The 22,515-nt window shown below is 47.9% G+C and overlaps 1 protein-coding gene across 1 annotated transcript; it reads left to right on the plus strand.

Annotated features, from left to right (window-relative positions):
* Window positions 1-7,271: 7,271 nt before the first annotated feature.
* On the plus strand, window positions 7,272-21,743 carry ERCC4 (ERCC excision repair 4, endonuclease catalytic subunit). Its single transcript, XM_056866283.1, has 11 exons — window positions 7,272-7,448; window positions 9,366-9,546; window positions 9,979-10,174; window positions 10,427-10,634; window positions 12,481-12,661; window positions 14,074-14,202; window positions 15,565-15,675; window positions 16,960-17,533; window positions 18,653-18,745; window positions 20,105-20,217; window positions 21,010-21,743. The coding sequence occupies exons 1-11, from the start codon at window positions 7,272-7,274 to the stop codon at window positions 21,741-21,743; spliced, it is 2,697 nt and encodes an 898-aa protein (XP_056722261.1).
* The last annotated feature ends 772 nt before the right edge of the window (window positions 21,744-22,515 follow it).

A 22,515-nucleotide genomic window follows, 5' to 3' on the forward strand; every position in this document is an offset into this window, starting at 1 on the left:
TCTCCCTTCTTTCCCACCTCCCTTCATGCACGGAGCCAGCATTCAGTTTGGGAACTCTTGTGCTCCAACCACAGTTTGCTGCCGTGTCCAAATCGAGGCGCTTTAACAAACTGGGGGGTCTTTCTTGTCTCCAGTCCGGGAACCGTAGTTTAGAATCCTAGTTTACAGGCAAGAACCAAACCACAATTTGTTAATATTTCAGACGTAAGATCAAACTGCAGTTAGATTGACGTGGGTGTTAACAAAACCCTTAATAAGGAGAGGACAAATCCAGTTCGCCAGATTAGCTGCCGCTCATGTGGAGGAGTGGGGAATCAACCTCTCCTGGGGTTAACAAGGGGCTTTATAACTGGATCGGAGGTAGCTCCCGTGCTCATGGCATCCCCCCCTGCCCAAAAAAGCAGGCAGAATGACCCTTTTCTGAAGGGCATTCCAAGCCATGCATTAAAAACTCCCTGCTGGTTTACTCTACGTCGACACAAAAGCTTCTCTTTTAAAAGCAAAATCTTGTGCTGCCCCCCCTCCCCATCCTCCAGACTGATTATTTTTGAGATTTTGTTGTTCTCCGTACACAAAAGGAGTTAAAACAAAGGGGGGGGGGAAGAGAGAGAATGAAAGAAAGAGAAAGCATTTCAAAGACTTTGGGTCAGAGGCAGCCACAATCCAAAAATCATGCATATTCATCACAACATCCAGCCATTACTAAAGAGTCTGTAAGTATTTGTAATTTTCAAAGCACTTGACAAAAATTAATTTATTACCCCTCCAGACGGGCTTTGTGAAGCAACCCAAGTCTTCCGTTCTTGCTTTGTACAAGTGAAGGCAAGGGAGAGACATTAAGTGACTTGTCAAAAGTTACAGAAGGTCGATGTCAGAAATAATTACAAATTCAAGGGTTTTTTGAGCGCTGTAGCCAGAAGGGGCGTTTCGAACACAAGACGGAAGGCAGCTCACAGGAGGTTCCCAGGTTCAGTCCTCAGCATATCCAGCTGGAAGGATTAGATAGCAGATGACGTGAAATATCTTAGCCTGAGACCTTGGACAAGAGCTGCCAGTCAGAGCAGGCAATACGGACCTTGACAGGCTAGTGCTCAGACTCCATCTAAGGCAGGGGTGGGTGGGGAACGTCAGGCCCGGGGGGGCTGTATAAGGCCCACGTAATCATTTGGTCTGGCCCTTCGTGGGTCCTGGCAGATCTCTAGCGAAGAAGGATCTAAAACTGGCGATCCGCCCCCCTCCCGCAAACAGGAATAGCCTCGATTCAAGGCGGATGTGAGTTTGTTTTGCCGAGAAAATGAATCTTTTCCCCCCTTTGCAGAAGAGTCCTTAGCTGGGGAGCTGTTAGGACCGCCCAAGAAACTGTGTTAACCCTTTCCCACCCTGGAAATATAGCAGGTTAATTTTTAAGCTGATAACTTTGTATGTCCCGCGAATGATGTTATAAATATCCAAATGACCCTTGGCAGAAAAAAGGTTCCCCACCCCTGATCTAAGGCATAAGGCGAGTGTACCCTAAGCATCCACCTGGGAAGGGGGGGGGGATTCTGAGGAACTCCAAAACTAGCTTTCTACTTGACGGCGTTTTCATTGGTCCATCCAGAAAACCGATCTTTCTGGATTCGCACTAACAGCAGTTCCCTTCTACCGTTCAAGTGTTAAATAACCCAGCAGCACGAATGATCTCGGGAATACTCCGTCCCTCTAATAGGAGGCAACAAGCAATCTAATTAGAAAAGTCAGTCACACCGTAGAATATTAATTCCGTGTTCATAGCTTTCAAATTAATACGAAAATGTTCTTAATTGTCCCGTTAGCGAGTTTCCTTACAAAATTACTTTCTTATTGGGGAAAATTAAATTTGATATTAGGCAGAGAGGGAAAGTTGACGGGGTGTTAAAGAGGTTTGTAAAACTCTGGTGTTGCTTCAAACGGTAAGGGAGCTGCGTATTTAACACTGCAATTTAAAGAAACCCAACATTTTGGAGGGGCCCTTCTGTTTCAGTTGGAGTTAGCCCGACTTGGCAGCCCTGTACAGTCTTCTTTCTAGCCATCTGTTTTTATCCCACTCTTCTTCCAAGAAGATCAGGGTGGTATACATGGGTATTCTTCCCCAATGTTTTGCGAAGCTCCGTTCAATGGGGCTTCATCAAGGGAACGTCCCAGTGGATCATGTCCGACCGTGCCATAACTGGTGGTGGAAATTGCTGTCAAGACACAACTGACTTAGAATATAAGAACATAATAAAAGCCACACTGGTTCAGACCGAGGCCCATCCAGTCCAGAAGTCTGTTCACCCAGTGGCCAACCAGGTGCCTCTAGGAAGCCCACAAGCAAGACGGCAGCAGCAGCACCATCCTGCCTGTGTTCCAAAGCACCTGATATAACAGGCATGCTCCTCTGACCCTGGAGACAATAAGGATGCATCATGTGTGTGTGTTAAGTGCTGTCAAGTCGCTTCCGACTCATGGCGACCCTATGAATGAAAGTCCTCCAAAATGTCCTATCTTTGATGCATCTAGGGATGCATCATGACTAGTATTCATTTTGACTAGTAGCCATGGATAGCCCTCTCCTCCATGAACATGTCTACTTCTCTCTTAAAGCCTTCCAAGTTGGCAGCCATCACCACATCCTGGGGTAGGGAGTTTCACAACCCTCATGGGGTTCCCAAGGGAAGAGACAAACAGAGGTGGGTTGCCATTGCCTGCCTCCGCGTTGGGATCCCAGACTTCATTGGTGGTCTCCAATCCCAGTACTAACTAGGGCTGACTCTGCTTAGCTGCTGAGATGTGGTGAGATCAGGCTAGCCTGGGAAATCCAGGGCAAGCTGTGCTGTAACAGCCTGATGAAATCAAGCAGCTCAAGATCTGTGTGTATGTGTGTTAAGTGCCGTCAAGTTGCTTCCAACTCATGGTGACCCTATGAATCAAAGTCCTCCAAAATGTCCTGTCTTTGACAGATCTTGCAAATTGAGGGCTGCAGCTTCCTTTATTGAGTCCATCCATCTCTTGTTGGGTCTTCCTCTTTTCCTGCTGCCCCCAACTTTTCCTAGCATGATTGTCTTTTCCAGTGGCTCTTGTCTTCTCAAGATTTGCAGCATGAGCAAAATCCTCTGTATTGCTAGCTGTATGTTCTTGCAAGCTTTTGCAGGTGCCGTTTCGTTCCTGTTTAATTTCCCACCCCCTGCAACCCTTTAAAATTGCCCATTTGATATTAACTGGCTTCCTTTGGGATATATAATTCCAGTCGTCCAACTAGGTTTTGCTATAACCGTGCATCTTCCACAATTCTGACCTTTAATCACCGGCTGATCTTTATCGTCGGCAATAACAACATCTAACGATTTGTTAACTCCCTTGTAATGATTTGTCACTTGAAGGGGTAGCAATTTCCCCAGAGCTCCAAGAGGTCATTATTTCTACTGGCGGAGAAGCGGAAAGCACAAGAGAGTAATTGGGAAGCCATAACCTTTGCTATAATGATGGGCGATAATTATGATATTATTGACCCGGGGAGAAGAACTGAGGCTGTTTAGATGTCCAACCCAATCAGTCCGGGAAACAATATATGAGAATGAAATTATACAAGTTCCTCTTTAGCTAGAAAAAAGAATTCAAAACTCAGAATATTGGGTAGGTAAATCATATACTAAATAGGATGGCAAAACATTTTTTTTTTTTTTAGTTGATTCTTGCGATAGTCTGGCCTTCAACGGTTGGGGGTAGGAGCAGATACAGACGATCCCTTTGTCGGTCACGCCAGTTCCCATGGAGACGGGCCAAAGCCCACAACTGCATCGTGATCTGCTGATGACAAATTCTGGTTGTCCCGAAATCAGAGGGAGGTAGTTGTGAATGTTGTGCATTGTGCAGGGGGTTGGACTAGATGACCCCTGGTGGTCCCTTCCAACTCTATGATTCTATGATTCTAACTGCTTCGGCCATCACCGGGAGATTTGGGGGGCAGTACCCAGGAAGAGTAGAGTTTGGGGGAGGTGTGATGAAACTGGGATGAGAAATCATGGAAAGGTCTGAGTGTGTTTCTCCAGGACTGAATAAGGATAAACAGTGGAACTCCAACACCAGCTTGGGATGTGAAAGACCAGTGTCTTGGTAGAGGCTTTTTATAACAAATCTTGATTAAACAAAGTACGGGGGGTGGGATATTCTCTGTTTTTCTTTGTGGTGCTGAAAGCTTCATTTCAGAAGTTCGATATGCAACTATAATGCTGGGGCTTTCCCTTCCCAAAAAAATGCTCTGGTGCCCCTGACCCTGGCTAGTATTTGGATGGGAGACCTCCGAAGAATACCAGGGTAGTGACGCAGAGGCAAACCAACTGCAAACGTCTCTTGCCTTGAGAACCCTACTGGGTTGCCATAAGTCATCTGGGACTTGACAGCAAAAATTAAATAAATCAGTGCAAACCTCCCAAAATATTGTTCGTAAAAAAATACTCGGGGATTCTCCAGTTTGCCGCATCTGCAAGCGTGGACTGCAGTGCCCTCTGCAGGGCTGGAAGCCGTTGGTTATTGCTGCTGTAATGAATGTATTGCCTCTTACTTGGAGTAGCTTGAAAACCAGCTCTATTGGAATCTCCTCTGCAACCGAACACAGCAATTCTGGTCAGCAGGCCAGCAAAACATTTGCACCCAGTGCTGACCTGGCTACGTCTCAAGATTGTGACGTTAAAGATCTGATTCGAACCCACATGCCCCCCTTAAAAATGCTCTTTGTCACCTCTGACCTAATGAAGAATTCTGGTGAGATGGAAAGGTTGCACAATGCTATTCGTCATTGGGCTGGTCCTAATGAAAGGTATTACATGGGATGTGTCCTTTGGTTTGTGTTGTTTTTTTTTAATATTTTTATTAGTTTTCAGTATTAAATAAGGATACAGGAAAAAAGGAAAGGGAAAGGGAAAACCATCGGTTAAACAATATTTGACATTAAAAAATGCATAGTTCTACCCCCTTTTAAGGTTCAATATTACAGTCATTTATTAACGTAATAGATTTGATCGTCAACTTAACTTTCTTATGACTCATAAGATTTTGTTGTTATTTTTTTGATTTTAATATATTCAAGGAAGGAATTCCATTTGTCTTTATTTGCTCTTTGAGTGTCTTTTTGTAATATTTCTGTAAGGTGTGGCACTGTTATATATTCGTAAGCTTTATCAATCCAAGTTTCGATTTTTGGTATTTTATCTGTTTTCCACAGTGCTTTGGTGTTGTTGTTTTTTTGCTTAAACAATAATTAGTCATTTATAACAGAATGTCAAACATAAGGCCTGGGCGCCGGATCCGGCACCTTGAGAGCTCTTATCTGGCCCGTGAGCTTCATCAAGGGAACTTCCCAGTGGATCATTTCCAACAGTGCCATGACTGGTGGTGGAAAGCTGAACATAAGGAAAGCCCTGCTGGATCAGACCCAGGCCCACCAAGTCCGGCAGTCTGTTCACACAATGACCCACACAGTGACCCACCAGGAAGCCCCCAAACAAGACGACTGCAGCAGCACTATCCTGCCTGGGTCCCACAGCACCTAAGATAATAGGCATGCTCCTCCGATCCTGAATAGGGATGCATCATGACCAGTATCCATTTTGACTAGTAGCCATGAATAGCCCTCTCCTCCATGAACATGTCCACTCCCCTTCCAAGCCTTCCAAGTTGGCAGCCATCACCACCTCCTGGGGCAGGGAGTTCCCAAATTTAATTATCTATATTTTACTCAGTTTATTTTATTTTCCCTGTTTTTGATACTATTGTTATTCCTCATTATTCTTTTAATTTTAAGCATTTTACCATGACGGCTGATACATAGCGGAGGCAAGGAAAGGGGAGTTTTGAAAGTGCTAGGATGATTTGACAGCCTTGATTTGACTGTCACTTGCAGGTGGTTTCCCACTTGAGGGCTCAGGCACCAGTTCTTGGTTTCCCCCCTATTTAATCTATGTTTTGAAGGGAGCAGGGGGTATAGATCAGCAGTAGATGGCGGTCTATGCATGCAGTTCAGTGTTTGGCATTTCCAGCTAGGGCATCGCAGGAATTAGTAAAAGATTTCCTGTCCATGTGTGGCTTTGCAGAGCTAGAGACTTGGTTATCAGGCTGGTTTTGTACATTACAGGGTTGCCGCAAACCGCTCTCAGCCCACTGCACAGCTCCACTCCCCCAGATCCATGGTGTGGACTACACTGCAGGGTTATCGTGACTCACTTGCAACCCCCCCTCCTCTTCAACAGTAGCACTGGCCCACGCCGCAATATCATTTTGCTTGGATTTATTGATTTAAAGGGTTTTATCCCATTTTCCCTTCCAAAGAGGGTCCAGCGTGGCTTACAAAGAGAAAATTCTCAAAACGTGGATGCTCCAACAAGAATTTTGTTTTAAAAAGGCAAACACAGAATGAGCCAAGCCCTTATAACCCCCTAAGAATTGTATGTGCGTGTTAAGTGCCGTCAAGCCGCTTCCGACCCATGGCGACCCTATGAATGAAAGTCCTCCAAAAAGTCCTCTCTTTGACAGCCTTGCCCAGGTCTTGCAGACTGAGGGCTGTGGCTTCCTTCATGGAGTCAGTCCATCTGTTGACATAGTCTGCATAAAAGCACACAAACATTTCCTGAGTTTGCAAAAATAATAATACTAATAATAATAATAAATTGTCCCTAAGAATTAGCCTGCTCCAAATTCCCTCCTTCTGAGTATCTTTAATTTAGAAAAGTTTCCTGAAAATCAACAGGACGGGTGACTTTGGCCATTTATGCATGGGAGGTTTTGCCTTGGATTTGCCCCTCTCTAGATGCACATTTTCCCCATCCATATTCTCAAGACTTTAAAAAAAAAATGCAGTTTTGAGAATTCAGATGGGGGAAAATGCACATCTAGAGAGAGGGGGAAAAACCTCCCATGCATAAATGACCTTCCTGACTTCCTTATTTGGGTGCAGTTGCCTTAAGCGACCCCGAAACCGCCACCCTCTTAACTGCGTGGCCTACACTGCAAGGCTGTCGTCAACCCGCTCTCCCCCCGCCCTTCTCCCATTCGCAGAGCCAGGAACCGCGCCGTTGCCACGGTTACGCGTCCAGCCTCGGGCGAGCTCCTGCGCCTGCGCGGAACCGAGCGCTCGAGAAGCGCGAGAGGGGCGGGGGCGCGTCCCTCCCTTTCCTGCGCATGTGCAGTTCACGGTGCCGGCCGCCGTTCCGGGGGAGCCGCTCTAGCGGCGGCGAAGGAGGACCTCCCCGCCGCGCATGCGCGTCGGCGGCGCCAACATGGCGTCGGTGTGGCTGGAGCACGAGACGCAGATCTTCCTGGACCTTTTCCACCAGGACGGGCTGGTGATCTGTGCCCGGGGGCTGGGCATCGACCGCCTCCTCCTGCGCTTCCTCCGCCTCCACTGCGTGCCCACCGGCTTGGTCTTGGTCCTGAACACCAGCCCTGCAGAGGAGGTGAGGCGTCTGCCTGGCTCTTGCTTGGAGGCCCGCTGGTGTTTCTCCTGTAGTGTTCTCTGGAGGTGGAGGTGGGGGTGGGGGTGGGGAGACAGGCAGGTGGCTTGAATGTGTCAGCTGGGGCTGCTGGGTTAACTTAATTCGGGAAACATTAAGGGATATGTTTGGATCTAATTGAAGTCATTAAGATACCAAAGTTAAAGAGTAGATTTTAAGGTAATGATAAATGTGGTTTAGTATAATGAATTAGACATTCAGTACAAAGAGAGAAATAAGAATATCAAACGGACAGAGGGGGGGAGAGGGGAAGTCAACTATATATATTTGTTTAGTGATAAGATAGAAATTGTTTATAGTATATACTATATGAATGGAATGATATAATAGAATGTAAACTAGTTTGAAAAATAATTAAAAAAATTAAAAATTTAAATTTTTTGGGGGGGAAGATGAACACATGAAGCTGCCTAAGTCAATATTGTCTACTCTTACCGGCAGCGGCTCCTCCAGGGTCTCAGGCAGAGGTCTTTCCCATCACCTACTTGCCTAGTCCCTTTAACTGGAGATTCCAGGGATTGAACCTGGGACCCTTCTGCATGCCAAGAAGAGGCTCTACCACTGAGCCACGGCCCCTCTCCAGGGTCTCAGGCAGAGGTCTTTCCCATCACCTACTTGCCTAGTCCCTTTAACTGGAGATGCCAGGGATTGAACCTGGGACCCTTCTGCATGCCAAGAAGAGGCTCTACCACTGAGCCACGGCCCCTCTCCAGGGTCTCAGGCTCTCCAGGGTCTCAGGCAGAGGTATTTCCCATCACCTACTTGCCTAGTCCCTTTAACTGGAGATGCCAGGGATTGAAGCTGGGACTTTCTGCATGCCAAGCAGATGCTCTACCACTGAGCCACGGTGCCTCCCCAGAAGAACAGGAATGGTCAAAGTTGAACACATGAAGCTGCCTTATACTGAATCAGACCCTTGGTCCATCAAAGTCAGTATTGTCTATCCAGACTGGTAGTGGCTCTCCAGGGTCTCAGGCAGAGGTCTTTCTCATCACCTACTTGCCTAGTCCCTTTAAGTGGAGGTGCCAGGGATTGAACCTGGGACGCTTCTGCATGCCAAGCAGATGCTCTACAAACTGAGCCCACGGCCCCTCCCCAAAAATACAGCCCCTCCTGTTCATGGATCTGTTTTGACCTGAAGCTCAGTTAGGAAGTACATAGCAGAGGTGATACTTAGAATCATAGAGTTGGAAGGGGCCATAGAGGCCATCTAATCCAACCCCCTGGTTAACGCATGATCAGCCTCGAGCATCCCTGACAAGTGATTGTCCAGCCTCTGCTTAAAGACTGCCAGTGAGGGGGAGCTCACCACCTCCCTAGGTAGCCAATTCCACTGTTGAACAACTCTTACTGTGAAAAAACATTTCCTAATATCCAGTTGGTACTTCTCTGCCCTCAATTTTAACCCATTATTGCGAGTCCCATCCTCTGCTGCCAACAGGAACAGCTCCCTGCCCTCCTCTAAGTGACAGTCCTTCAAATACTTAAAGAGAGCAATCCTGCCCCCCCCCCCAACCTCCTCTTCTCCAGACTAAGCATTCCCAATTCTCTCAGCCTTTCCTCATAGGGTTTGGATTCTGTTTCATCATGGATGTGGTCCATCATTTATCATATACTGGCAAGTACTGTGGGAAAAATCATTCATATTCACAATGTGTGATCCAAAGCCTGTTTTCTCAGAAGTCAGTCTTACGCATCCTCTGGAGTTTACTGTCTAATAAACGCATTTAGGGTCACAAAATATTGCCGATGTTTTTCATTGTCGCTGTTTTACAGCTTGTATGTCTGTCCGCACGCTACGTGCTTTGGGGCGCGATGGGCTGCATTGGTATTTATTCTGTCTCATATCCTTTGGTTTAGGAGTTCTTTATTGACCAGTTGAGGACGTACAACGTGGCTCAGCTTCCTCGGCGCATTACAAACGAAATCCCTAGCCACAGCCGCTATGAAGTGTACATGCAAGGGGGAGTCGTATTTGCCACGAGCCGGATCCTTGTGGTGGATTTTCTGACAAGCAGAATTCCTTCCGATCTTATCACTGGTAAGAAGCTTGCTAGGGGAAGGCCTGGCACCAATCTGGGATGCTCTCTATCAGCAAAATTCGGACGGGCCTGATTTGTATCCTGCTCTTCAGCCAAGTGGACTCACAGAAATGACGGACCATCCCTGCCCCAAATTACATTAAAAGGGGTCCGCCACTGTTACCTCCTGACTCAGCCTTTATTAAGACCGAGGTGCCTTAAAATATTGAAATAGCATCATAAAGGAAAAGCTGGGGAAAGCAGCTGATGTTTTAAAACACAGTGGAAAACAATAAAGCCTGTGCATAAAAATTAGGACATGTGTAATTGGGGGGAAGGAGGGGGGGGAATCAGCAAAATGCCCATGCAAATTCAGAAAATTTTGACTGGTGCCTTAAAAAAGCCAGGTGTGTTTCTGTGGTGAGGACCCTGATTTTTCTGTGTCTTTCCAGGCATCCTTGTGTACAAAGCCCACAGAATCATTGAGTCTTGCCAGGAGGCCTTTATTTTGCGGCTCTATCGGCAGAAGAACAAGCAAGGCTTCATTAAAGCCTTCTCTGACAATGCCGTCTCCTTCAGCACCGGCTTTTGCCACGTGGAAAGAGTGATGAGAAACCTCTTTGTCAGGAAGCTTTACCTGTGGCCAAGGTGAGTTGGGCCCTTTTGCGATCTTAACATGTTAATTAAATTGAACCGTAGAAGATGAACGAATTAATGAATTTATTTGCAGTTAAAGACCAATAAATACATAATGTACGTAATCCCCAACACGCAACATGATTTCATATAAAATAAAATATAAAAACATATCAGATAAAAGGAGCCCCCCGGCTGTATAAGTTGATGCATAGCACCTTCAAAGGTCTCCATAACGTCTCTCTCCCCCTACCCCCACCCCAGGTTTCACGTGGCAGTGCACTCCTTTTTAGAGCAACACAAGCCCGAAGTGGTGGAATTGCACGTGAGCATGACCCCAGCCATGCGGGCCATCCAGAGTTCGATACTGGACATCCTAAATGCCTGTTTGAGAGAGTTAAAGCACTGTAACCCTGCCTTAGAAGTGGAGGATCTATCGCTGGAAAATGCCATCGGCAAGGCTTTCGACAAGGTAAACCACAAGTTACCTTAACTGATTCGTCCTAGGGATTCCGACAGACTGAAACTGCAGAAGAAATATGAATGAAGCATTCCTGACAGGTTTTTAGAGAACTGCATATGCTTAATAGGTATTTATACTCCACTTTCCTCTGCCGTGTTCTGGTATTATGAGAGAGGGCGAAAAACTTCTCCCTGTCCACTCTCCATACCATTCATCATTTTATCTCCCCATAACCACCTTCTTTCCAAGCTGAACATCCCTAAAGCGTTTTAACCGCTCCTCCTAGGGCAGTTGCTCCAGCCCCCTGATCATTTTGGTCGCTCTTTTCTGCACCTCCTCAAGCTCTGCAATATCCTTTTTTGCTTCCCGCCACCCAGGGCTCAGCTTGGGTGTTTGCGCCGGACTCTGGGGGGGAATCCTGGCTCTGCTGAAGGACTGGCTGGTGTGACTCACTGTCGGGTCGCTCTTGTTTTTCCCCCGTCGCTTAGACCAACGATTTGGTCTGACTCAGCTGCCGGATGCTTGGCAGGATGTCTCGCCCCTCTTTCAGCCTTCGTTTTTGTTCGCCTTCGTTAATTTGGTGTGTGGCTCTGTGGACGGCGCATCCGTTCCTGGGATCATGTGGTCCTGTCTGCAGTGTAATGAACGTTGTGGGGCGCGAGCCAGCCGCGGTTCTCTCTGGCTGGATTCTTTTTCTGTCTTCCCGCCAGCTGCATTTTGTGTCCTCTTTTTTTTTCTTTAAAGGAAGAACTGAGACATCTGTTATTAGTTCAGCTATTTTTTTTACATAAAGGAGTGTTTTATTGACTCTCCAAGACCCTGGCAGGCTTATCGCACGCTTGTTAACTATGGAATCAACTGTACGTGTTTGGCTGTTGGGTGCCAGGATCATGACACAGTCGGCTGCATCACAATATCTCTCTGCATGAATAGACTGAGTGAACTCTCAAAGAAGAAGAGTTGGGTTTTATATGCCGATTTTCTCTACCTTTTAAGGAGAATCAGACAGGCTTACAATTGCCTTCCCTTCCCCTCCCCACAACAGACACCTTGTGAGGTAGGAGAGGCTGAGAGAGCTCTAAGAGAGCTGTGACTAGCCCAAGGCCACCCAGCTGGCTTCGGGTGTAGGAGTGGGGAATCAAACCCAGTTCTCCAGATTAGAGTTCGCCACTCTTTAACCACTACACCACGCTGGCCAAGAGAAGCAAATAATTCAGTGTTACTGGGTAGGACTGTTGAACGTATGAAGCTGCCTTATACTGAACCAGACCCTGGGTCCATCAAAGTCAGTATTGTCTACACTGACCGGCACTGGCTCTCCAGGGTCTCAGGCGGAGGTCTTTCACATCACCTACTTGCCTAGTCCCTTTAACTGGAGATGCCGGGGATTGAACCTGGGACCGTCTGCATTCCACTGAGCCACAGCCACACCCCAACACATGATGCTGCCTTATACTGAACCAGATCCTTGGTCCATCAAAGTCAGTATTGTCTAATCAGACCGGCAGCAGATCTCCAGGGTCTCAGGCACAGAGGTCTTTCACTTCACCTACTTGCGCTTGGGGTAGCAAAGGGAATTCTTTCTACATTGGAGAAACTCAATCATTTGACCTAAAAGCTTTATGTCTCTCCTCCCCATTTTATCTCTGAGTCTTCAGCAGTCAAAATTTGGAGGAAAGGTCGCCAACAAATGCAAAGGATGATGGCCAGAATATTCATTTGTATCCTTGAGGGCTAAAAAATTGTCTTTAAAAAAGAGATGCACGGTGCAAGTTGAGATGTCTCCCGCATTCAATTTCAGATCAACAGTGTATTCTAAGCAGTTTCTTCCATTTTCTCCTCCCCTGGCCTCCAGACGATTCGTCACTATCTGGACCCTCTTTGGCACCAGCTGGGAGCCAAGACCAAATCGTTGGTCCAAGATTTGAAGATTCTTCGGACTTTGCTGCAGTACTTAACGCAGTATGACTGTATCACCTTTCTTAACCTTTTGGAATCCTTAAGAGCCTCGGAAAAAGCCTTTGGTCAGAATTCAGGTATGGGCGGGTCCACCTTTTTTCTTTTTTTTAAACCCGTCAAGCAGGGCCGCAATATCTTTTTAAAACCACAAATGTTCCTCAGCGGGCGTTTGCAGCCAGCCAGAAGGCAGTGGGATTTACTGCCAGTTAATTTATCCAGCCTCCCACTGAACTTCTGTTACTTGAAAAGAGGCAGCGTTCACGTCAGAAGCCCAACTTTGTTTCTTTGTCTAAAAAAAGCCGGTCCTTACATAAGCCGGGCGGGTGGAGGAAGGTGGAGGGGGGGCAGTGCTACAAACTGCTTGAGTCGCCCCTCAGAGGCACGGCGGATGAGAACTGGAAGCCAAGCTTCCTCTGTGGTGGCCAGCGTAGTGTAGTGGTTAAGAGTGGCAGTTTGGAGCGGTGGAGTCTGATCTGGAGAACCGGGTTTGATTCCCCCATTCCTCCACATGAGCGGCGGAGGCTAATCTAGTGAACTGGATTTGTTTCCCCACTGCTACACAAGAAGCCAGCTGGGTGACACTGGGCTAGTCACAGCTCTCTTAGAGCTCTCTAACCCCACCTACCTCCCAAGGTGTCTGTTGTGGGGAGGGGAAGGTGATTGTAAGCCGGTTTGAGTCTCCCTTAAGTGGTAGAGAAAGTCGGCATATAAAAACCAATTCTTCTTCTTCTTCCTTGGAGACCCCACGTGTCTCCTTTCAGAAATGGGGCGATGGGGGCTTATTAATTCCACCAAGCCTTTTGGAACAATCTACATTTTGTGTGTGTGTGTGTGTGTGTAAAGTTCCATCGAGTCACAGCCAACTTATGGTGACCCCATAGGATTTTCAAGGCAAGAGACGTTCAGAGGTGGTTTGCCATTGCCTGCCTCTACATAGCAACCCTGGACTTCCTTGGTGGCCTCCCATCCAAGTGCTAAGCAGGGCTGACCCTGCTTACCCTCTGAGATCTGGCAAGGTTAGACTAGCCTGGGCTATCCAGGTCAGGGCATATTGCGTGGTGTGGATTAAATGGGCAGGACTAGAATTCAAAGCTGATTGGCCTTAGGGGACAGGCTGGAGAAAGTGCTTCTCAGTGGTAGAGCATCTGCTTGGCGTGCAGAAGGTCCCAGGTTCAATCCCCAGTGGCATCTCCAGGTAAAGGAACCAGGCAAGTAGGTGATCTGAAAGACCTCTGCCTGAGACCTTGGAGAGCCGCTGCCGGTCTGAGTAGACAATACTGACTTTGATGGACCAAGGGTCTGATTCGGTATAAGGCAGCTTCATGTGTTCACGTGTAACCCATGGAACTCAGGGCCACAGGATGAAATGAAACTTAGGTGGCTCTTCTTTGGTCTAAGCTCCGTGGCTTCAGCAGAACAGTTAGAAAGGAAAACCACGAAAACCCGATCGTTACAGTGTCTTATATTTTCCCCTCTCTTCTTCTCCCAGGCTGGCTTTTTCTTGATTCTAGTACTTCCATGTTCCTAAACGCTCGGGCCCGAGTTTACCGCCTTCCAGAAAACAAGGAAAAGAAGAAAAGAAAGGATTCTGGAAAAGCAGATGTTGAGGAAGAAAAAGGTATCGCAGACATTGGCTTTAAAAAAGGTTATGGTTGTCCCAAGGCCCTGTTTGGACATAACAGGCAAGTCATGCTTGGACCACTGCAAACAGGTTATGTGCTCCCTCTCCCATGCTCCAATTCCCTCTGTTCATCCTTGCCTTTGAAGTATCCGCCGTTTGTTGTGATATCCCAGTTGGAAAACTTGTGCCCACAAATCATAATTTGCCTCCAAACCAGAACTGGAAATCACAATCTTGTATGGGCTTCTATCCACCTGTCTAGGTATCTAGCCGGTTTTATTTTTATCCCGCCCTGCCCCAAGGAGCTCAGAGCCCCCTACCTGGTTCTCCCTTCTCTGTTTAATCTTCACAACAACCCTGCAAGGTAGGTTCGGCTGAGAGTGTGCAACTGACCTAAGGTCACCCAGCGAGGCATCTGGCTTTCTGGGGATTTGAACCTTTCCTTTCCTCCTTTCAAGCTCCCTTGACCCAAAGGTCTTGAGCAGTGAAAGGGGAGCCTTTATTTCTTTAAGGAAAATAGGTTGGATAGATACTTGGCTACCTACAATGTTGTTCTTGGATCTCTATCCACCAGCAAAAAGGAGACTTTTATCTTTTGTTACGGTGGCAGGTAATTTGATTAGGATTTGAACCTTTATTGCTTTCTACCTGTACCTTTCAGCTAAATTAAGCCAAGACCCACTAAGCTAAGACTGAGAGGGGATATAATAATCATCTTCAAGTACTTGAAGGGCTGACATATAGAGGATGGAGGCGAGTTGTTTTCTGCTGCCCAAGAAGGTCAGACCAGAACCAACGGGTTAAAATTAAATCAAAAGAGTTTCTGTCTAGACATTAGGAAGGATTTTCTAACAGTTACAGCGGTTCCTCAGTAGAACAGGCTTTCTCGGGAGGTGGTAAAGTCTCCTTCCTTGGAGGTTTTGAAGCAGAGGCTAGATGGCCATCTGTAAGCAATGCTGATTCTATGACCTTAGGCAGCTCATGAGAGGGAGGGCATCTTGGCCATCTTCTGGGCATGGAATAGGGGTCGCTGGGGGTGTGGGGGTGGGAGGTAGTTGTGAATTCCCTGCATTGTGCAGGGGGTTGGACTAGATGACCCTGGTAGTCCCTTCCAACTCTATGATTCTATGACCCACTAAGGCAGGTCCAACAACTATAAGAATCCCTTTTCATGGTTTAAAAGTCACCAGAGAGACCCTCATTCTTAATCTGGAAGGGAGCAGAGGCCATTTCATGTTTCTCTTTTCAGCTGCGTGTCATTTGGAATGCCAAGACCATTCCCGTAAAACATTTAAGGCTGCCGATTATGCAAGGCCGCACCCTAAAACTGACTCTCTTCCTCCCCCTGTTGTGTTCCAGGGCAGAAAAGGGAATTGGTCTTGGAAAGCAATCCGAAGTGGGAAGCCCTGAGCGAGGTGCTCAAGGAGATCGAGACGGAGAACAGCAACAGCGACGCTCTCGGTGGGCCGGGTGAGGAACTGGGGTGGGTGGGTTGGCCCCTCAATTTGCCAGAGGGGGGGCTTTTAAAGGGGTAGTGGGGAGCGCTGACAGGCATGTTGCCTTCCCCCCAGTTTCTCTCAGCAGCCAATGGCTATTTCAGTGTTTTAAAAGATAAGTATCTGTATGATTTCCTTAACTGTTCACAGCAGTTCGCATAATTATCTCAGTCATTCTTCTAACATATCAGATAGTAGTCATGTTCTTTTCTTGAATGTGTGTGTGTGTGGGGGGGGGGTGTTACAGCCTGTGACTTCATGGCTTAGTTTAGATTTGGGGTTGCCCCACCTCTCCGTATCTGTCACTTAATTTGAGAACCGGCACCCTTCCCCAGTGGATTTTATTCACTTCACACATTAATATTGTTCACGAGGATGTTGTGTTCTGGCAGGGTCAGGGAAACTGGCTATGAAAGGTGGTGGTGGGGGTTCTGGAGACCAAGTCCTAGGAGGAAAGGCTGAAGGAGCTGGTGAAGTTTAGCCTAGAGAGGAGACAACTGAGAGGGGATATGAGAGCCATGTTCAGGTATTCGAAGGGCTACCATATGGAGGATGGTGCAGAGTTGTTTTCTGTTGCTCCAGAAGGTTGGACCGGAAACAGCGGGTTGAAATTAAAAGCATTTTCGCCTAAACATTAGGAAGAACTTCCTGACAGGGCGGTTCCTCAGTGGAACAGGCCTCGGGAAGTGGCAAGCTCTCCTTCTTTGGAGGATTTTAAGCAGAGGCTAGCTGGCCATCTGACAGCAATGCTGATTCTGTGACCTTAGGCTTATCATGAGAGGGAGGGCAGGAAGGGATGAGTTGGCTCTCGTGGCCCTTTCTTACATGCCCAGGGTAACGCCAATCACCACTTTGGGGTCAGGAAGGAACTTTCTTCCAGGCCAGATTGGCCAGGGATCCTGGACGGTGTTTGTCTTCCTCTGGGCATAGAGCAGGGGTCACTGGGGGAGTGGGATGGGGAAGGTAGTTATGAATTTCCTGCATTGTGCAGGGGGTTGGACTAGATGACCATCTCTACGTTTCTGTGTTTCTATATGACCAGGTGAGAGAACTGGAAGCGTGCCCCAGGACAATATTGATGTCTGGACCAGTTCTGTCTTTTTCAGTTTGAACAGTTAGGTTAAAAAAACAGGGAGAGATTAACTCCCCCAAGATAAATTAATATTTTTGTTGTCTTTCTTGGGCAGAGTTGGCAGGAGAGGGGATCCATTATATTTTTGCCGTCTTGTAAAACAGAGCGACTGTTTCTGACCCGCAGGACGAACGCTTATCTGCGCGGGGGACGACCAGACATGCGGTCAACTGAAGGAATGTATCACTGCTGGGGCTGACGCCTTCCTAATGAGACTCTACCACAAAACCTTTGGGAAGGACAAGGAAGTCAAAGAAGCGTTCCTGAAGGACCGGAAGGTGGCCGAGTACCAGGGCAGGGATGCCGGAGAGCCTTGGCCCAAAAAGGCCAAAAAGAAGTCTTTGAAGCCGAAGAAAAGCAAGAGGAAGCGAGAGCTGACCCTCACGCAGATGGTGGGCAAGTGCGAGCAGGAGACCCCGGGGGAGCGAGAACCCTACGAAGAGGTCAGCAGCGGCCAGGAGAGCGGTGGGGAAGCCGGACCCGAAGACTTCTCACCGGACCTGCCCTCGGAATCTTGTTACGGGATCTTGAGGGAGCCGCTGACTGTCATCCACCCCTTGAATGGCTGCGGCGACCCCTACGCCCTCACGCGTGTCTTGCACGAGGTGGACCCCAGGTACGTCGTCTTGTACGACGCGGAGCTGACTTTCGTCCGCCAGCTGGAGGTTTACAAGGCCGGCAGGCCTGGGAAGCCATTGAGGTACGTCGCCCTGAGCAGACAACCCAACCCCCTGTCCAAAAAAGGATTGTTCTAATGCTACCTACCTGCACTAAAAGAATGCGATTATCTTTATTTATCCACCCCCTCCCCCATGTTCTCTAGCCTATGGAAATAAAGGAAAATGGCATCATTTAGTTAATTCTCGGCATGATTTATTCCTCTTAGTTTGGTCATGGGGTGGGGACAGGGAGGGAAACAAGTGAAGTCCCTTCAGCACAGGAAACCAGGTTGGCCCCTCTTTTGAACCCCCAAAGCCGCCTCACACAACAGATCGTTGGTTTATCAAGGTTGGCAATTGACTGCTCTGACTGGCAGCTGCACTTCAGGGTCTCAGGCAAAGGAATTGGGTGTCCCCTGCAACCTGATAACTTTAAGCTGGAGATGGCGGGGATTGAACCTGGCACCTTCTGCATGCCAAGCAGATGCTCCCTCCCAGTGAGCCGCCGCTCAATCCCCATTTGCTCCTGGTCCCGTCTTATCTTTGTTTTGTGCAGCAGCCTGTAGAGTCAATCCATAAATAAGAGCCAGCGTATTGTAGTGGTTAAGAGCAGTAGTTTGGAGCGGTGGACTGATCTGGAGAACCGGGTTTGATTCCCCACTCCTCCTCATGAGCGGCGGAGGCTAATCTGGTGGACGGGGTTGGTTTCCCCAATCCTCCACATGAAGTCAGCTGGGTGACCTTGGGCAAGTCACATCCTCTCAGCCTCATCTACCTCACAGGGTGTCTGTGGTGGGGAGGGGAAGGGAAGGTGATTGTAAGCCAGTTTGAGTCTCCCTTAAGTGGTAGAGAAAGTCGGCATATGAAAATCAGCTCTTCTAATTATTTTTCTCCTTCTGACAGCAATCCCATGCATACTTGCCTGCAAATAACCATCCTTGTGCTTCAATTGAGAGTGGCATTTCTGAGCAAGCACATCATTTTGAGCACATCAGTTGTCCCTAATGATTGATTAACTTGCTTTATGTGAAAACCGTTGGGACTTAAATCCATGCCGTCGAGTGGACCTTTCAACAAGGATAGAAGATGGCAGTTTTCTAATCCTGGGGGGCTTCTGGTCTCTTCTGTGTTGGGAGACACCTCTGTGTCTTGCCTTGCAGGGTTTACTTCCTTATATATGGAGGGTCGACGGAGGAGCAGCGCTATCTGACCACTCTAAGGAAGGAAAAGGAAGCGTTCGAGAAACTCATTCGGTAAGATGCAGCTGGCGAGCGAGCGTTGCGAACAAGCAGCCCGGTGGGGCTTTGCAGGGTCCCTTTACGCACCGTGTCATCAACGAGTTTTTTTTAAGCTTGTACAAAGCAGACTTCTTTTGTTCAGTGTCAGGGAGATTCCAGGACTCTTTCTCTGCTGAAGAATCTCTGATTCCAGTTAATGCTTTGGAAAAGCGAAGGAAGTGCCTTGGGTACATTTTTTGTTGCTATGCCGTTTTCTGGGCTCTTCCCTCCTCCCCACCCTGTGTTACCAAGATAGCAACTTACATAAAGAGTTCAGTACTGTGTGAGATTGTTTTAGTATTATATAATGGTGTTTTTTTAAAGCAACAATTCCACAGGGGATAGGGTAGCTATCTCCAGACTTGTTTTGTCTGGGGGGGTCAGATTGTGGCGACCCCAGCAAGAGGCTTTCAAGGCAAGTGAGAAGCAGAGGGGGTTGGCCACCTTGGCGGTCTCCCATCCAAGCACCCACCCTGTTTCGCTTCTGAGATCTGATGAGATCGGGCTATACCATGCTGCCTTCCCTCCCAGGGGGGTCTGATTAGGCAGCGCTTTAAGACAGGACTGTAGATGGTATTGCCCAGATAAAAATGAATTCCCACAGGTGCCAGCCACATGAAAATCCAGGGCTGTTTGAATGAATTATATGTCCCTATGCCAGCACGTGGACATGATTCCTCCATTTTCTGGTAACATGTACAGATATGGTACTGCAGCCATTTTCAACACTTCTGTTTTCAGTTTTTCCATCTGCAGTCAGGAGACAGCCTGGGCTTAGTTGTAGAGAGTGCATTTAGCATGGGAAAGATCCCAGGTTCAGTCCCGGTATCTCCAGTGATAGGGTTCCTGAACTTGCGAAACCGTGCCTTGAGATACTTGGCTGTAAACCCCATGCACAGTAAAGTCATTGCCATGGGATGAAGCAGTAGCTTGAAAGGGGCTCTGGAAACATTCATGGAGGATAGAACTCTTGTTGGCCGGTATAAGCCGCTCTGTTGGCAGCTATAAGCCAGCATGGCACAATTGAGACCTCCGTTCTCAGGAAATGGGATACTGGACTACGTGAACGTTAGTCTGATTCAGCTGACGTGTTCTTGTGTGGCTTAACTGACACATGTGCCTGATTGCCTGGATTTGTGCCAACCAGAGGGTTCAGTTACCCTTGGTGCCGATTTTGCTGCTCTTACATTGGCATGGGGTACATGCAGCCTTTTGCGTGACTCCGCAGCGAACGTTAGATCGCTCTTTCTCTCTGCTGTCGCGTCAGGCAGCTCGGGCCCAAAGTGTTGGTGGCGGGAAGCGGTCCAGAAAACATTCCCGTTCGTGCCGTTTCAGAGAGAAGGCCAGCATGGTCATCCCCGAAGAACGAGAAGGGAGAGACGAGACCAATTTGGATCTAGTAAGGGACGCTACTCCCGCTGCCGCTTCCACCGATACACGCAAAGCAGGTAAGGGGGCTGAGCTCACTGGGACTATTTTAGGAAAGAAATCCAGATTTCCTTGGCTCAGTTTACAGAACATGTGGGTGGGATCCAGCCAGCTTTCTCACTCGGTCTGGCCCCCCCTCCCATATGGCTTTTATCCATGCTGGCCCTGTGGATCGGCATCACGATAAGCCTTCTCAATTCAATTTCATTTATTATGGCATTGACCAGCAAAGTAGATATACAAAGGGATTAGCATTGAATAAAAAGGTAAAATATAGCAATATATTTTCCCATAAAACTCTATTTATAAAATAATGTTTTCAATGAAATTAATATTTGCTTATTGCTACCCATCCAGTGTTATATTGCTAATTATAAAACATTTACAATAATTACTAATTTTAAAAAATATATAAAAATTACTAATTATAAAAAATTAAAGGTAAAGGTCCCCTGTGCAGGCACCGGGTCATTCCTGACCCATGGGGTGACGTCACATCCCGACGTTTACTAGACAGACTTTGTTTTACAGGGTGGTTTACCAGTGCCTCCCCTAGTCACCTTCCCTTTACCCCCAGCAAGCTGGGTACTCATTTTACTGACCTTGGAAGGCTGAGTCAACCTCGAGCCGGCTACCTGAAACCAACTTCTGTCGGGATCGAACTCAGGTCGCGAGCAGAGCTAAGACTGCAGCTTACCGCTCTGCGCCACGGGGCTCTTATAAAAAAATACTACTTATAAAAATGTTTATTCTAACTATACAAATGTTTACTGATAGGCCTTCTCTGACCCAGCCGTTGCTTTTTCTGCTAGGGGGCCAGGACCAGAAAGGCGTCCAGCACAGCATCGTGGTGGACATGCGTGAATTCCGCAGCGAGCTTCCCTCTCTGATTCACCGCCGGGGCATCGACATCGACCCTGTGACCTTGGAGGTGGGCGACTACATCCTGACACCCGACATCTGCGTGGAGCGCAAGAGCATCAGCGATCTGATCGGCTCCCTGAATAACGGGAGGCTCTATGGCCAGTGCGTCTCCATGTGCCGCTATTACAAGCGCCCCGTCCTCCTCATCGAGTTCGACCCCAGCAAGTCCTTCTCTCTCGCCTCACGGGCCTCCCTCCACCAGGAGATCTCCAGTAACGACGTCACTTCCAAACTGGCCCTGCTGACCCTTCACTTCCCTCGGCTCCGGCTCCTCTGGTGCCCGTCGCCTTACACCACCGCAGAACTGTTCGAGGAGCTGAAACGGAACCGGCCCCAGCCCGACCCGTCGACGGCCGCGGCTGTCACGGCGGACTCTGAAAGCCTCCCTGAGTCAGACAGATACAACCCGGGCCCCCAGGACTTCTTGCTAAAAATGCCAGGGGTGAATGCCAAAAACTGCCAGGCGATAATGAACCACGTCAGGAGCCTGGCAGAGCTCATCACTCTGTCTCAGGAGAAGCTGGCAGAACTGCTGGGCAATGCCATCAGTGCCAAGCAGCTCTATGAGTTCGTTCACGTGCCATACACAGGCGCTGTTTCTCAAGGGAAAACCAAGAGGTGATAAAATGCATTGTGGGGGCCCTTGGGTCTAGTGTCGGAGTGCCTTTGGCAACTGCTGTAGTATCTTTTGAGCTCATCTGTGCATTCGGGGGGGGGAACCCCTAATGTGCCTCAGTCCTCTTGGAATTGTACCACTTCAGAATACAGGTAGGGGGAGATCATGTTTGAAGACTGTCTATGACAAAGACTCCCTGGGTGTAGAAAGGCAGCACGTAAACTTTTAGCATACCCTTTGCTGCAATGTTGATTTTCTCCATGCAGGAATTTTTTTTTTTTAACGAGTAGAACATTTTAGATTTGCCGCCTTCCCCTCCTGCGTTTTAGAATATTTCAGCCCAAGTCACCTTTGGACTATGTCCTTTTTTCATAACTTGATAATCGGCTCTAAGCGGTGTGTCACTCTGAGACGCTTTTGGTGGGTTTTTTTTTGGCATGGCTGGCCTAGAAACTTTTGGAAAAGTGTCCTACAAGTACTTACTAATCAAGAAGAATCGGCAAGAAATGCTGCCTATCAGTTGTGTACACGGTTATACTTCAGACACGGAATTGTCATGTTCGTGGACGGGGGCCTTGACTTTCTGGGCAGCTCCCTGCCCCTCCAACCTAAGGCTGTATGGATTATGTGGGGTAAAGTTAGCACCTTGGGGGAACGGGGAGTAATTTCATTTCTTTCACGGCCATCTGCTTATTGCACGTGTCCTATTTTCATGAATCTTCTTAACACCATCCAAGGTAGGCTGATGAAATACCTGTGAATAAATTCACTGCTGGTG

The sequence above is a fragment of the Euleptes europaea genome, chromosome 21 (genome assembly GCF_029931775.1).
Source record: "Euleptes europaea isolate rEulEur1 chromosome 21, rEulEur1.hap1, whole genome shotgun sequence".
Lineage (NCBI taxonomy): Eukaryota > Metazoa > Chordata > Lepidosauria > Squamata > Sphaerodactylidae > Euleptes > Euleptes europaea.